The 17,398-nt window shown below is 45.1% G+C and overlaps 1 protein-coding gene across 2 annotated transcripts in view; it reads right to left on the bottom strand.

Annotated features, from left to right (window-relative positions):
• DENND1A (DENN domain containing 1A) overlaps positions 1-17,398 on the bottom strand; it is a 265,432-nt gene that overhangs the window by 117,328 nt on the left and 130,706 nt on the right. For both annotated transcript variants that reach the window (XM_088665085.1, XM_088665086.1), the window contains exons 8-9: positions 15,950-16,003; positions 9,172-9,282 (exon numbers count right to left, since the gene is read on the bottom strand). In XM_088665085.1, coding sequence (XP_088521211.1) covers positions 9,172-9,282; positions 15,950-16,003 — 165 coding nt within the window. The remainder of the gene's footprint in view (positions 1-9,171; positions 9,283-15,949; positions 16,004-17,398) is intronic.

The raw sequence follows: 17,398 nt of genomic DNA, 5'->3' as shown, positions 1-17,398 counted from the left end.
CAACAAGGGAACCGCCAGAAGGCTCTCAGCATTGGACCGCAGTGTCCGGGCAGAGCGATGGGAGTAGAGACGCTCCTTCAGGTATGCTGGACCGAGGCCGTTTAGGGCTTTCAAGGTCAGCACCAACACTTTGAATTGTGCTCGGAAACGTACTGGGAGCCAATGTAGGTCTTTAAAGACCGGTGTTATGTGGTCTCAGTGGCCGCTGCCAGTCACCAGTCTAGCTGCCGCATTCTGGATTAATTGCAGTTTCTGGGTCACCTTCAAAGGTAGCCCCACGTAGAGCGCATTGCAGTAGTCCAAGCAGGAGATAACTAGAGCATGCACCGCTCTGGCGAGAAAGTCCGCGGGCAGGTAGGGTCTCATCCTGCATCCCAGATGGAGCTGCCCTGGACACTGAATGGACCTGCGCCTCCATGGACAGCTGTGAGTCCAGAATGACTCCCACGCTGTGCACCTGGTCCTTCAGGGGCACAGTTACCCCATTCAGGACCAGGACCTGCCCGCCTCCTGTCCCCCCAAAACAGTACTTCTGTCTTGTCAGGATTCAACCTCAATCCATCACACAGGACCTTCACCACCTTCACTGGTCCTGATTTGAAAGAGAGGTAGAGCTGGGTGTCATCCGCATACTGATGAACACCCAGCCCAAACCCCCTGATGATATCTCCCAGCAGCAGCATGTAGATGTTCAAAAGCATGGGGGAGAGGACAGAACCCTGAGGCACCCCACAAGTGAGAGCCCAGGGGTCTGAACACTCAGCCCCCACCACCACTTTCTGAACACGGCCCAGGAGGAAGGAGCGGAACCACTGCATGACAGTGCCCCCAGCTCCCAAGCCCTCAAGACGGAAACACAGGATCTTGACCACCTTCACTGGTTCTGATTTGAGAGAGAGGTAGAGCTGGGTATCATCCGCATAGAATCATAGAATCATAGAGTTGGAAGAGACCACAACGGCCATCCAGTCCAACCCCCTGCCAAGCAGGAAACACCATCAAAGCATTCTTGACATATGCCTGTCAAGCCTCTGCTTAAAGACCTCCAAAGGAGGAGATTCCACCACACTCCTTGGTAGCAAATTCCACTGCCGAACAGCTCTTACTGTCAGGAAGATCTTTCTAATGCTTAGGTGGAATCTTCTTTCTTGTAGTTTGAATCCATTGCTCCGTGTCCACTTCTCTGGAGCAGCAGAAAACAACGCTTCTCCCTCCTCTATATGACATCCTTTAATATATTTGAACATGGCTATCATATCACCCCTTAACCTTCTCTTCTCCAAGCTAAACAATGGTACTCTTACTTCCCTTGATCTAGATGCTATACTCCTATTGATGCAGCCCAGAATTGCATTGGCTTTTTTAGCTGCTGCATCGCACTGTTGACTCATGTCAAGTTGGTGGTCTACCAAGACTCCCAGATCCTTTTCACATGTATTGCTCTCAAGCCAGGTGTCACGCATTCTTTCATATATTTTTCTGCCCAAGTGGAGTACTTTACATTTCTCCTTGTTAAAATTCATCTTGCTTGCTTTGGCCCAGTTGTCTAATCTGTTCAGGTCATTTTGAAGTGTGATCCTGTCCTCTGGGGTATTAGCCACCCCTCCCCATTTGGTGTCATCTGCAAACTTGCTCAGGATGCCCTCAAGCCCATCATCCAAGTCATTGGTAAAGATGTTGAAGAAGACTGGGCCCAAGACAGAACCCTGTGGCATACTGATGGACACCCAGCCCAAACCCCCTGACAATCTCTCCCAATGGCTGCATGTAGATGTTCAAAAGCATGGGCCATTCCTCTGTTCTTCCCTGGCCCACCACCAAAAGAAATAGAGCTTACAATAACGGCTTATATTAATTTTCTCCCCCTCTACATATCCAACTCTTGCCTTTCATCATTTGCAAATGGCATCTCTCAAGGGTTATTCCATGCCATTGTACACCGGAAAAAAGCCCCGTTCGCAACGAGGGGTGTGATCCTCACCTGAGCAAAAGAGACTCTGGCAATGCAAATCTCCTGCTAGGAGGAGAGGGGGCACAGAAGAAGAAAGGGGGGTCAAGTGCTTAATGGCCCCCGTGCGCCGAATACACTCCTTAATTCGCCACTTTCCCCCATGCTCCTTTGTGACTATAAATACTGGCTTTCCTAGCACAGTGGAAAATTAATCGATTTGAATAATAAAAGGTTATTGTTGACTTATTCACCAGCTCATTCAGCGGGCTTGGTAAACTCCGGGACAGGCTATATTGGAATTTAACTCCAAACTAGCAGATGTCACAAATCCCCGTTTCAGAGAAGGAAAAGGAAAAGTTAAGTCCGACATCAGGAATCACAAGACCGAGAAACCAGTAGGAGAACCCTCCAATCTCCCAGGACGTACAAGGTCTCAAAGTAGCTGTCTTATTACAGACAAATTTCAGAAAAGGACTGGAAAGAGAAGTTGCTGAATTGCAACTCATTACCAAGCTAAAAAACACGGAGAGACCTGGTCTGAATAAGGATGTGTACAGGTGGAACTTGGAAAATTAGAATATTGTCGAAAAGTGCATTGATTTCAAGAATGCAATCATTCGTTCCATTCCATTTATAATTTACCCGCCTAACGACAAATCATGACAATGACAAAAAATCAAGGCTTGGCATATCTTGCTTTCCATGTCACGCATCTATCTCATCAATTGGTTTCACCTTTTAAGTTGCGTTCCTGAAATAAATGCACTCTCCGACAATATTCTAATTTCCCAAGTTTCACCTGTAAAAAATTTTTTTTGCAGTACAGCGGTACCTCGACATCCGAACACTCGACTTCTAAAGGTTTTGACTTCCGAAGTCGGCAAACCCGGAAGTATTTTCTCTGTGCATGCGCCAAAGCGCAAAATGCGCAAAATGGTCGCTTCGACAACCGAAGACTTTGACTTCCCAGAGGACAGGATCACACTAATACCCCAGAGGACAGGATCACACTTCAAAACGATCTTAATAGATTAGACAACTGGGCCAAAGCAAACAAGATGAATTTTAACAAGGAGAAATGTAAAGTACTACACTTGGGCAAAAAAAAATGAAAGGCACAAATACAGGATGGGTGATACCTGGCTTGAGAGCAGTACATGTGAAAAGGATCTACTGTAGGAGTCTTGGTAGACCACAAACTTGACATGAGTCAACAGTGCGATGCAGCAGCTAAAAATGCCAATGCAATTCTGGGCTGCATCAATAGGAGTATAGCATCTAGATCAAGGGAAGTAAGAGTACCACTGTATTCTGCTCTGGTCAGACCTCACCTGGAGTACTGTGTCCAGTTCTGGGCACCACAGTTCAAGAAGGAGACTGACAAGCTGGAACGTGTCCAGAAGAGGGCAACCAAAATGGTCAAAGGCCTGGAAACGAAGCCTTATGAGGAACGGAGTAGGGAGCTGGGTATGTTTAGCCTGGAGAAGAGAAGGTTAAGGGGTGATATGATAGCCATGTTCAAAGATATCAAAGGAATGTCATATAGAGGAGGGAGAAAGGTTGTTTTCTGCTGCTCCAGAGAAGCGGACACGGAGCAATGGATTCAATCGACAAGAAAGAAGATTCCACCTCAACATTTGGAAGAACTTCCTGACAATAAGAGCTGTTCGACAGTGGAATTTGCTGCCAATGAGTGTGGTGGAGTCTCCTTCTTTGGAGGTCTTCAAGCGGAGGCTTGACAGCCATCTGTCAAGAATGCTTTGATGGTGTTTCCTGCTTGGCAGGGGGTTGGACTGGATGGCCCTTGTGGTCTATTTCAACTCTAGGATTCTATGACTCTACTAGCTGACCCGGCCACGTGTTGCTGTCAGCCATATGTCAGGAATGCTTTGATGGTGTTTTCTGCTTGGCAGGGGGTTGGACTGGATGGCCCTTGTGGTCTCTTCCAACTCTAGGATTCTATGACTTAAGAAGAGCGCCGTGGAACGGATCGTCTTCGTAAGTCGAGGTACCACTGGATTAGCAACAATGGACTATTTTGTGCCATCCACCTCCGTCTTTCTATCTCTGTATGTTTGTTTGTGTGTATGTGTATACGACAAAATTATGGATAAACGATGGCTTTCAGGGGGCTCTTCTCGTGACCCCCTCTTGATGAACTCTGATGGTGGCTGATAAGAACTGCATTTTCCGTAATTTTGTTTGCTAAGATTGCAGGCTTCAGGCTACTTAGGGTCCATCAAATACCTGAGAGATGAAAGCTTTAGTGCGCTCAAAGGACCATCCACTCCAGAAATGGCCCCACATCATTTGCTCGAAAACAACAACCAAAAACATCCCGGTTTGATATGGTTCCAAGTTTAGATTTGTGTTTTTCAAGGTTTCAACAGTCAAGAAGCTTGTGCATTTTTTGATTACAAAACCCCCGTAAAGTTCTCCTTGCTGTTCATTGTGCAAATGGATATTGATTGTGGGTTCGTCTTGTCGGTTTTAATTCCATGATCAATGCTGAATAGCATGGAAAATGAGAAGTCTATGTGCCGTTTTATAGTATGTATTTGTTTACTCTCGGTTCGAGATTAAAGGTGAGATAGAATGGGGAAGTTTGGGAACCAGGATTATCCTCTGTTGAGAATATTGTGGTTGTTTAGTCGTTTAGTCGTGTCCGACTCTTCATGACCCCCTGGACCAGAGCACGCCAGGCACTCCTGTCTTCCACTGCCTCCCACAGTTTGGTCAAACTCATGTTTGTAGTTTCAAGAACACTGTCCAGCCATTTCGTCCTCTGTCATCCCCTTCTCCTTGTGCCCTCCATCTTTCCCAACATCAGGGTCTTTTCCAGGGAGTCTTCTCTTCTCATGAGGTGGCCAAAGTCTTGGAGCATGTTGGTGGCTTCGAGACCACTGTCCAACCAACTCGCCTTCTGTCATCCCCTTCGCCTTGTGCCCTTCATCTTTCCCAACATCAGGGAGTCTTCTCTTCTCATGAGGGCCAAAGTATTGGAGCATGTTGGTGGCTTCGAGAACACTGTCCAACCATCTCATCCTCTGTCCTCCCCTTCTCCTTGCACTCGCCATCTTTCCCAACATCAGGGTCTTTTCCAGGGAATCTTCTCTTCTCATGAGGTGGCCGAATTCTTGGAGCCTCAGCTTCAGGATCTGTCCTTCCAGTGAGCACTCAGGGCTCATTTCCTTCAGAATGGATAGGTTTGATCTTCTTGCAGTCCATGGGACTCTCAAGAGTCTCCTCCAGCATCAAAATTCAAAAGCATCCATTCTTCGGCGTTCAGCCTTCTTGATGGTCCAGCTCACACTTCTATACATCACTACTGAGAAAACCATAGCTTGAACTATACGGACCTTTGTCAGCAAGGTGATGTTTCTGCTCTTTAAGATGCTGTCTAGGTTTGTCATTGCTTTTCTCCCAAGAAGCAGGCGTCTTTTAATTTCGTGAACCATCTGCAGTGATCATGGAACCCAAGGAAGTAAAATCTCTCAGTGCCTCCATTTCTTCCCCTTCTACTTGCCAGGAGGTGACGGGACCAATGGCCATGGTCTTGGGTTTTTGATGTTGAGCTTCAGACCATATTTTGCGCTCTCCTCTTTCACCCTTATTCAAATGCTTCTTCATCCCTCCTCCCTTTCTGCCATCAAGGTTGTGTCATCTGCATATCTTAGGTTGTTGATATTTCTTCCGGCAATCTGAATTCCGGCTTGGGATTCATCTAGTCCAGCCTTTTGCATGATTAATTCTGCATAGAAGTTAAATAAGCAGGGAGACAATATACAACCTTGTCGTACTCCTTTCCCAGTTTTGAACCAGTCAGTTGTTCCATATCCAGTTCTAACTGTAGCTTCTTGTCCCACATAGAGATTTCTCAGGAGACAGATGAGGTGATCAGGCACTCCCATTTCTTTATGAACTTGCCATAGTTTGCTGTGGTCAACACAGTCAAAGGCTTTTGCATAGTCAATGAAGCAGAAGTAGACGTTTTTCTGGAACTCTCTAGCTTTCTCCATAATCCAGCACATGTTTGCTATTTGGTCTCTCGTTCCTCTGCCCCTTCGAAATCCAGCTTGCACTTCTGGGAGTTCTTGGTCCACATACTGCTTAAGCCTGCCTTGTAGAATTTTGAGCATAACCTGTGCCGTGTTTTAAGCAAAACATATGCAGCTAAGGTTGCCATTAAGGCACACACAAAGCTAGGCACATTTTCAGCAAACAGACGTGGGGAATTCAGCGTAAGGCAGGGGACATACTTGCCAGGAGCACATGAGGTGGAGAGGGCAACCATTTCGGCCCAAGTTCTGATACAGAGATAATTCATAGAATCCTAGAGTCGGAAGAGACCACAAGGGCCATCCAGTCCAACTCCCTGTGAAGCAGGAAACACCATCAAAACATTCCTGACAGATGGCTGTCAAGCCTCCGCTTAAAGACCTCCAAAGAAGGAGACTCTACCACACTCCTTGGCAGCAAGTTCCACTGTCGAACAGCTCTTACTGTCAGGAAGTTCTTCCTAATGTTGAGGTGGAATCTTCTTTCTTGTAGTTTGAATCCATTGCTCCGTGTCCGCTTCTCTGGAGCAGCAGAAAACAACCTTTCTCCCTTTCTCCCTCCTCTATATGACAGCCTTTGATATATTTGAACATGGCTATCATATCACCCCTTAACCTTCTCTTCTCCAGGCTAAACATACCCAGCTCCCTAAGCCGTTCCTCATAAGGCATCATTTCCAGGCCTTTGACCATTTTGGTTGCCCTCTTCTGGACACGTTCCAGCTTGTCAGTCTCCTTCTTGAACTGTGGTGCCCAGAACTGGACACAGTACTCCATGTGAGGTCTAACTAGATCAGGAGACAGTGGTACTATTACTTCCCTTGATCTAGATTAGGCATTCCCAAACTAAGGCCCACGGGCCGGATGCGGCCCAATCACCTTCTAAATCCGGCCCGTGGATGGTCTAGAAATCTGTTGAGGTTTTTTCACTGTGTGAGTACGTGCATCTGGTCACATAGCAATTAAGAGCTGGCAACATGCCCAGAAGAGTGATTCAGCAATCTCCAGGGCTGGATAATTTGCCTAGTGATAGAGACTTAGCAACAGCTTGGTGATTGGTGCAGTAACCCTATTAAACTAAGGGTGAATTTGTGGGGTTTTGTGGAGAGTTGGTGGTGTGTTTCTGATGCGGTTATTGTATTGTAGAGAGATAGAGAGAAGTACTGATCTATGTACTGTTTGTTGTTTTGTTCTTGTAAATAAAGCTGTATATAGTTACACAGTACTAGTGGCAGTGAGTTCCTGTGTTCCTGCAACTTGACTTCATCTTGCAACCAAGAAGTTTCCGCTGTGCCTGCGCTACTCTGCTGAGTTCAACTGGTATAGTTGGCATTTACGCCAGGTTTTTAAGTGAGTAGAATGTGTCTTTTTATTTAAAATGCATCTCTGGGTTATTTGTGGGGCATAGGAATTGGTTCTTTTCCCCAAAAAAATATAGTCCGGCCCACCACAAGGTCTGAGGGACAGTGGACCGGCCCCCTGCTGAAAAAGTTTGCTGACCCCTGATCTAGACGCTATACTCCTATTGATGCAGCCCAGAATTGCATTGGCTTTTTGAGCTACTGCATCACACTGTTGACTCATGTCAAGTTTGTGGTCTACCAAGACTCCTAGATCCTTTTCACATGTACTGCTCTCAAGCCAGGTGTCTCCCATTCTGTATTTGTGCCTTTCAGTTTTTTATTTTTTATTTGCCCAAGTGTAGTACTTTACATTTCTCCTTGTTAAAATTCATCTTGTTTGCTTTGGCCCAGTTGTCTAATCTGTTAAGGTCATTTGGAAGTGTGACCCTGTCCTCTGGGGTATTAGCCACCCCTCCCAATTTGGTGTCATCTGCAAACTTGGTCCATGCTTACTCCTCACAGATCTCTCCAGTGTCTGGTTATGGTGCTTCTGGTTGCTGAGAGTAAGTAGGTTATGAGTTCTTTGTGGCGTAAGTGGGCATTGTTGTCTTGGAATATGTTTAGTAAGACCAATTCTGGGGTTGTTTCCATAGTTTGTTTGGTTATTTTACATACAGCAGTCCCTCGACTTACGAATGTAACCCGTTCCGAATGCACATTCATAGGTCGGAAAGTTCAGAAGTCGAAACGCCACTTCCCATAGGAAAAAAAATATTCGGGAAAATTCGTAAGTCAGAAAAACCGCATGTAAAACTTCGTAAGTCGAAAAACCCGCAGTTAAAGCTGCCAACGTTTCCGTTCAGATGTATAAAAATCCGTAAGCATGTGACCAGTTATCCAGTTCATAGAAGAAGAAGAGAAGAAGAGTTTGGATTTGATATCCTGCTTTATCACTCCCCGAAGGAGTCTCAAAGCGGCTAGAATTCTCCTTTCCCTTCCTCCGCCACAGCAAACACTCTGTGAGGCGAGTGAGACTGAGAGACTTCAGAGAAGTGTGACTAGCCCAAGGTCACCCAGCAGCTGCATGTGGAGGAGCGGAGACGCGAACCCGGTTCCCCAGATTACGAGGCCACCGCTCTGAACCACTACACCACACTGGCTCCCACCCACTGTCTCCCATTCCCAGTCTCCATTAACAGGCTCCCATCCGCCAGCTCCCATTAAAAGACTCCCATCCCCCGGCTCCTATTCCCAGAGTCTCCCATTCCCAGTCTTCCAGTAAGAAGAAGCAGAATTTGGATTTGATATCCCGCTTTATCACTCCCCGAAGGAGTCTCAAAGCGCCTAACGTTCTCCTTTCCCGTCCTCCGCCACCACAAACACTCTGTGAGCTGAGTGAGGCTGAGAGACTTCAGAGAAGTGTGACTAGCCCAAGGTCACCCAGCAGCTGCATGTGGAGGAGCGGAGACGCGAACCCAGTTCCCCGGATTACGAGTCTCCCGCTCTTAACCACTATACCACACTGGCTCCGTAAGTCGAAACCTACGGATGTCGAGTAATTCGTAAGTCGGGGGACCACTGTATTTCTTGTATGGTTGTTGTCCAGAGGAATTTGATTCTGGGGCACTCCCACCGCATGTGGAAATATGTGCCTGTTGAGGCGCACCCTCTCCAGCATTTTGGTGAGGTTCCTGGGCGTATGAGCGCTACTGAATCAAGAAAATCCTTAATAATAATATAAATGGAAATAATAATAATAAAAGAGAGAGAGACTTCCCTGGCAGACCAAAAAGAAGCAAGCGCCTCAGTTTGAACTTACAGTGCTCAGTTTGCTGCAGCAAATAAGGATGCGCCGTTCGTACAGCATACTGGCGTAGAGTTGCAACATGTTGTTCACGTCTACAGCGACAAAATACTCCGTCAGATTTCTCTAGGAATGAAGAAGGCAGGAAGAACTTTATGAATATGTTTTTTTAAAGGAGATAACAGTACATTAACTACCGCCTGAAGTAGCTGTTGCAACATTTGTGGCAGGAGGGGACACAAGAAGTGTTGCTGACAAGCAGGGCAGGGTTTGCCAGAGCAGATTGAGGAGTGGTTTAGAATCATAGAGACATAGAGTCATAGAATCATAGAGTCATAGAAATATAGAGTCATAGAATCATAGAATCATAGAGTTATAGAGTCATAGTCATAGTTCATAGAATCATAGAGTCATAGAATAATAGTCACAGAATCATAGTCATATAATCATAGAGTCATAGAGATATACAGTTATAGAATCATAGTCATAGAAATATAGAGTCATAGAATCATAGAGTCATAGAGTCATAGTCATAGATCATAGAATCATAGTCATAGATCATAGAGTCATAGAATCATAGAGTCACAGAATCATAGAGTCATAGAATAATAGAGTCTATGAATTATAAAGTCATAGAGTCGGAAGAGACCACGAGGGCCATCCAGTCCAACCCCCTGCCAAGCAGGAAACACCATCAAAGCATTCTTGACAGATGGCTGTCAAGGAACATAGAAAGGTGCCTTACACTGAGTCAGGCCATCCGTCACTCTGGAATCTCCCCCAGGCCACCTGGAGATTCCAGCAGGTGTGTTGAATGGGGGAACCTTCTCCATACAAAGCAGGTGCTCTACCCACTGAGCGGCTGTCCTTTAGTTATAGAGTTATAGAATGATAGAATCATAGAGTTGGAAGAGACCACCAGGGCCATCCAGTCCAACCCCCTGCAAAGCAGGAAACACTATCAAAGCATTCTTGGCATATGCCTGTCAAGCCTCTGCTAAAAGACCTCCAATGAATGAGACTCTACCACACTCCTTGGCAGCAGATTCCACTGCCCAACAGCTCTTACTGTCAGGAAGTTCTTCCTAATATTGAGGTGGAATCTTCTTTCTTGTAGTTTGAATCCATTGCTCCGTGTCCGCTTCTCTGGAGCAGCAGAAAACAACCTTTCTCCCTCCTCTATATGACATCCTTTGATATATTTGAACATGGCTATCATATCACCCATTCACCTTCTCTTCTCCAGGCTAACCATACCCAGCTCCCTAAGCCGTTCCTCATAAAGCATTGTTTCCAGGCATTTGACCATTTTGGTTGCCCTCCTCTGGACACGATCTAGCTTGTCAGTCTCCTTCTTGAACTGTGGTGCCCAGAACTGGACACAGTACTCCAGGTGACATCTGACCAGAGCGGAATACAGTGGTACTATTACTTCCCTTCATCTAGATCAGGCATCCCCAAACTGTGGCCCTCCAGATGTTTTGGCCTACAACTCCCATGATCCCTAGCTAACAGGACCAGTGGTTGGGGAAGATGGGAATTGTAGTCCAAAACATCTGGAGGGCCGAAGTTTGGGGATGCCTGATCTAGATGCTATACTCCTATTGATGCAGCCCAGAATTGCATTGGCTTTTTGAGCTGCTTTATCACACTGTTGACTCATGTCAAGTTTGGGGTCTACCAAGACTCCTAGATCCTTTCCACATGTACTGCTCTCAAGCCAGGTGTCTCCCATCCTGTATTTGTGGCTTTCATTTTTTTGGCCCAAGTGTAGTACTTTACATTTCTCCTTGTTAAAATTCATCTTGTTTGCTTTGGCCCAGTTGTCTAATCTGTTAAGGTCATTTTGAATTTCTATCTAAACATTCCTAATGTTTAGGAAGAACTTCCTGACAGTAATAGCTGTTCGGCAGTGGACTTTGCTGCCAAGGCGTGTGGTGGAGTCTCCTTCTTTGGAGGTCTTTATGCGGAGGCTTCACAACCACATGTCAGCAATGCTTTGATGGTGTTTCTTACTTGGCAGGGGGTTGGACTGGATGGCCCTTGTGGTCTCCTCCAACTCTAGGATTCTATGATTCTACTAGCTGACCCGGCCACGCGTTGCTGCCAGCCATATGTCAAGAATGCTTTGATGGTGTTTCCTGCTTGGCAGTGGGTTGGACTGGATGGCCCTTGTGGTCTCTTCCAACTCTATGATTCTAGGATTCTATGAAGTGTGATCCTGTCCTCTGGGCTATTAGCCACCCCTCCCAATTTGGTGCCATCATGAAGAGGTTCACAGAGCCCATTAGCACTCTTGACAGATCCAAAGATAGCTATAAAATCCCCAATACTTGGCCCGAGAAGTTTGCCAAGAAGCTTCATGCTGTGCTGAAATATGTTCCACAGCTTGTTGTTCAAATACAAAGGAAAAGCTACAGACCCAAAATTAAGTGCGGAGGTTTGTAGAGATCCTCTGTGCTTCAAAAATAAATATCACATGCAACAACAAACACACAATGGTTAACAAAAGCCATGTCACTATACCAGCTACAAGAAAGAAGATTCCACCTAAACATTAGGAGGAACTTCCTGACAGTAAGAGCTGTTCGACAGTGGAACTTGCTGCCAAGGAGTGTGGTGGAGTCTCCTTCTTTGGAGGTCTTTAAGCAGAGGCTTGACAGGCATATGTCAAGAATGCTTTGATGGTGTTTCCTGCTTGGCAGGGGGTTGGACTGGATGGCCCTTGTGGTCTCTTCCAACTCTATGATTCTATGATTCTATGATCTCTTGATTTCGCCGCGGCAAGAGGAGGAGGGAAAAAAATTAGACATCCCCTGAAAATAAGCCATAGTGTTGTTGTTGTTTTTTAGGAAAAATAAATATAAGACGGTGTCTTATTTTCGGAGAAACATGGTCATAGGAGTGCTCCATTCTTCTGTTTCAAGCCTTGCATGTCTCCAGGACTATAAGAGCTGCAAAAATCGGCAAATTTGCTCAAAGGGATTGAGGTGACATTACTTAGTTTTCCTGGCCTTATAACTGTTGGTGCAGAGTTCTGTGGAAATATTAGGAAAGGTTTGCTAGCACAAAATGCTGATGAACGTCTGTATCGCAGTTGCGCGCTAGGTGCTGTACAAAGTGTATTAACTCCGCTTCTGTTTGAGAACTTTCAGTTTAAGTACTCTGCTGGAATGGATTAATCCACTTTCATTACCCATGTACTTTCAATGGGAAAGATCGCTTCAGTTTAACTACGCTTCAGTTTAACTACGCTTCAGTTTAAGTGCTCCGCGGACCGTCTGGAACGGATTAATCCAATTTCCATTACTTTTAATGGGAAAGTTCGCTTCAGGTTAAGTACACTTCAGTTTAAGTACTCTGTAGACCATCTGGAACGGATTAATCCACTTTCCATTACTTTCAATGGGAAAGTTCGCTTCCGGTTAAGTACGCTTCCGGTTAAGTACAGACTTCCAGAACCAATTACCCTCATACCTCGGGTTAAGTTTGCTTCAGGTTGAGTACTCCGCGGACCTGTCTGGAACGGATTAATCCACTTTCCATTACTTCCTATGGGAAAGTTGGCTTGAGGTTAAGTACGCTTCACTTTAAGTACTCCGTGGTCCCATCTGGAACGGATTCATCCACTTTCCATTACTTTCAATGGGAAAGTTCGCTTCCGGTTAAGTATGCTTCAGTTTAAGTACTCCGCAGACCGTCTGGAACGGATTAATCCGCTTCGCTTCAGGTTAAGTACGCTTCCGGTTAAGTACAGACTTCCGGAACCAATTGTGTACTTAAACCAAGGTACCACTGTACTTCGATTTCCTGGCCTTATAACTGTTGGTGCAGCGTTCTCTGGAAATATTAGGAAAGGTTTACTAGCACAAATTGCTTCTGAATGTCTTTGTATCTCAGTGGCGCACTAGGTGCTGTACACGGTGGAGCACAGTGAACAGCAGGCAAACAAGACGAGACAATCCTGCGGAGGCTTCAGAGTGCAAAAGTGATGAATATGGAGGAGGAACTAGCAGAATAACAAAGAAGAAGAAGCCAACCTCTCCATTTGTTTTGCATTTACTTCTGTTTGCTCCAAGACTCACACGTGCAAAGCCAAATAAAATTTAACGGGCCGGGCTTTTATCACTCTGCTTGTTCTGTTGTTCTTCCCTAGTGGGCCTTCAACATCCTTCAAGCAACTTATTTGGACACCCCCGCCATGACAACATCTTAAGGCACCACCCAAATCTGCTATATTCATTCTCCATGCCCTGCCTTCCCCACCCCGAAAAGGCACACTTTAAATTAATACAGTGGTACCTCGGTTTACAAACACAACTGGTTCCGGAAGTCCGTATTTAACCTGAAGCGTACTTAACCTGAAGCAAACGTTCCCATTGAAAGTAATGGAAAGTGGATTAGACGGTCTGTGGAGTACTTAAACTGAAGTGTACTTAACCTGAAGCAAATGTTCCCATTGAAATCTGAAGAAGTGTGCATGCATTGAAATCTGAAGAAGTGTGCATGTGTGTATCTGAAGAAGTGTGCATGCACACGAAAGCTCATACCAAAATAAAAACTTAGTTGGTCTTTAAGGTGCTACTGAAGGAATTTTTTTATTTTGCTTCGACTCAGACCAACACGGCTACCTACCTGTAACTAGTTCCCATTGAAAGTAATGGAAAGTGGATTAATCCATTCCAGAGGGGTCCGCGGAGTACTCAACCTGAAGCGTACTTAACTCAAAGTATGAGTGTAATTGGGTCCGGAACTCTGAAAATACTCAAACCGAGGCGTACTTAAACCGAGGTATGACTGTAGGTCTTCAAGCGCTAAAAGTTGCCTCCTCCCCACAGGCTGAACATGCACTTTTAAAATCCTTTCCAAGGCTTCCTGGCCTAGAGCCGTTGGGTTTTTATAGCATCCTTTTGATTCATAAGCATTCAGAATGTCTACTGCTCAAACGTTATGGGAAGATGACTCATGTGTTGGAATTGCTGCCAACAAATTCTGGCGCACAGAAAAGGCACTGGTGAAGCAGGGAGAAGCCTGTCTTTTAAAACGCGGATGTGGGCACTAACATGTGCTACTGAGACACAGGAACCGAAACAAGACCTTGGACGGCTTCCCACACCTTGCTGCGCTGTGGCTTCTTTGGTGTGCTTCTCAATTTTGTCGTTGTAGACTCGTTTAGTCGTGTCCGACTCTTCGTGACCCCCTGGACCAGAGTACGCCAGGCACTCCTGTCTTCCACTGCCTCCCGCAGTTTGGTCAAACTCATGTTGGTAGCTTCAAGAACACTGTCCAACCATCTCATCCTCTGTCGTCCCCTTCTCCTTGTGCCCTCAATCTTTCCCAACATCAGGGTCTTTTCGAGAGAGTCTTCTCTTCTCATTAGGTGGCCAAAGTCTTGGAGCCTCAGCTTCAGGATCTGTCCTTCCAGTGAGCACTCAGGGCTGATTTCCTTCAGAATGGAGAGGTTGGATCTTCTTGCAGTCCATGGGACTCTCAAGAGTCTTCTCCAGCAGCAGAATTCAAAAGCATCAATTCTTTGGCGATCAGCCTTCTTTATGGTCCAGCTCTCACTTCCATACATCACTACTGGGAAAACCATAGCTTGAACTAGACGGACCTTTGTCGACAAGGTGATGTCTCTGCTTTTGAAGATGCTGTCTAGGTTTGTCCTTGCTTTTCTCCCAAGAAGCAGGCGTCTTTTAATTTCCTGGCTGCTGTCACCATCTGCAGTGATCATGGAACCCAAGAAAGTCAAATCTCTCACTGCCTCCATTTCTCCCCCTTCTATTTGCCAGGAGGTGATGGTAAAGTACTACACTTGGGCAAAAAAAAATGAAGGGCACAAATACAGGATGGGTGACACCTGCCTTGAGAGCAGTACATGTGAAAAGGATCTACTGTAGGAGTCTTGGTAGACCACAAACTTGACATGAGTCAACAGTGTGATGCAGCAACTAAAAAAGCCAATGCAATTTTGGGCTGCATCAATAGGAGTATAGCATCTAGATCAAGGGAAGTAATAGTACCACTGTATTCTGCTCTGGTCAGACCTCACTGGGAGTACTGTGTCCAGTTCTGGGCACCACAGTTCAAGAAGGATACTGACAAGCTGGAACGTATCCAGAAGAGGGCAACCAAAATGGTCAAAGGCCTGGATACGATGCCTTATGAGGAACGGCTTAGGGGGCTGGGCATGTTTAGGCTGGAGAAGAGAAGGTCAAGGGGTGATATGATAGCCATGTTCAAATATATCAAATTATGTCATATAGAAGAGGGTGAGAGGTTATTTCCTGCTGATCCAGAATTGCAGACACAGAGCAATGGATTCAAGCTACAAGAAAGAAGATTCTTCCTCAACATTAGGAAGACCTTCCTGACAGTAAGAGCTGTTCGGCAGTGGAATTTGATGCCAAGGAGTGTGGTGGAGTCTCCTTCTTTGGAGGTCTTTAAGCGGAGGCTTGACGGCCATATGTCACGAATGCTTTGATGATGTTTTCTGCTTGACAGGGGGTTGGACTGGATGGCCCTTGTGGTCTCTTCCAACTCTAGGGTTCTATGATTCTACTAGCTGACGCGGCCACGCGTTGCTGTCAGCCATATGTCAAGAATGGTTTGATGGTGTTTCCTGCTTGGCAGGGGGTTGGACTGGATGGCCCTTGTGGTCTCTTCCAACTCTAGGATTCTAGGATTCTATATCCAAGTTTACACTTTATTGTCTCTTTGGTTCACACGACTCTCCCCGCCACCACAAACATGAGGGATCTGCATTATGTGACCACCCAAGAGTATTACTCACATTTTCAGGGATGCTGGGAAGTTCTCTGTTGTCAGGCACAGTGAAGTAAGAGTGCTAAAAGTATCGAGCAGGGGGAGGGAAGCAAAAAAAAAAGGTTTATTTGTCTGTTTGTTTGCACCACATATTTTGCATTTATTTAAAACATTTACAGGTGAAACTCGGGAAATTAGAATACCACCCAAAAGTGCATTGACTTCACTAATGCATCTTCTTATTTTCGATTTTTCCTTTAATTTTGACAAATGCTTTCTTTTGGAAATCCCACAGGAATAAAACAAAGAGTTACAAATCCTACAAAAATCAACAAATATGAACATCGCTATTACAGAGTGGCTGGGAAGACTCAGCCAGATGGGCGGGGTAAAAATAAGAAATTATTATTATATTATTATACATTTTTTAAATTTTTATAATAAATCTTTATTCAATTTTTTAAAAATACAAGGATTCGCACATACACAAAATAAGAGGGGGGGAACACAAAAAGAAGAAAAAACACAAAAAAGGGAAATGCAAAATACAAATAGCACTTCCAATCATTTATATATCGCTTACATTTATATTACATCAGTGATGGCGAACCTATGACACGTGTGTCAGATGTGACACGCAGAGCCCTCACTGCTGGCACGCGTCCCATCGTCCCATTCACGCTGTTGTTGTTTCCCCCCCCATTTGTTCTCCCACTCCTCCTACAGCTTGTCTCCGCTGTTAAAACCATGATCCTTTGTTGTTGTTGTTGCCGGTAGCCAGAGATTGGTTCTTTAACCCTTTCTGTGCTGAGTTTTCTGGCGCTTTGGCAGACTATGTTGGTGCTGCGTGTTAGTTCCAGCGAAGGTATTATTTGTCATTTATTTCTGTTCTCTCCCCCCCCCTCCGCAAAAAAGCAGCAGCTTTGGGACATCCCCCCCAAAAAAGCAAAGCAACTTTTGCACCCCCCCAAAAAACCTCCAAAACTTTGGTCAGCAGCTTCCCCCAGAAAGCTCAACAACTCTGGGCACTTTGTGATAAATAAGGGTTTTTTGGTTTGGTTTGGTTAAATAATTAGTTTTTGGTTTATTAAATACAGTTATATATTACAATTATACATTTTTGTTATTTAAACTATAAATATCACGAAATTATGCTTTTTTCTCGAAGTGACACACCACCCGAGTTATGCTCGGTTTTTTGGCGAATTTTGACACACCAAGCTCAAAAGGTTGCCCACCACTGTATTACATCCTTCACTTGGTATCCCTTTATAAATAATCATATCCATAGCTTCATCTTAAACTATATATTTTATATCCCCTCTTATATCGATCGATCTAAGCATATCACTAAATCTTTTTTAATAATAATAATAATAATAATAATAATAATAATAATAATAATAATAATAATATTTATACCCCACCCATCTGGCTGGGGGTATAGATACCTCAAGGGCCATCCAGTCCAACCCCC

This window comes from Zootoca vivipara, chromosome Z2, assembly GCF_965207765.1.
Source record: "Zootoca vivipara chromosome Z2, rZooViv2.hap1.1, whole genome shotgun sequence".
NCBI classification, from domain to species: domain Eukaryota; kingdom Metazoa; phylum Chordata; class Lepidosauria; order Squamata; family Lacertidae; genus Zootoca; species Zootoca vivipara.
The sequence above is the reverse complement of the archived record's forward strand: the minus strand, read 5'-3'. Positions and strand labels throughout refer to the sequence as shown.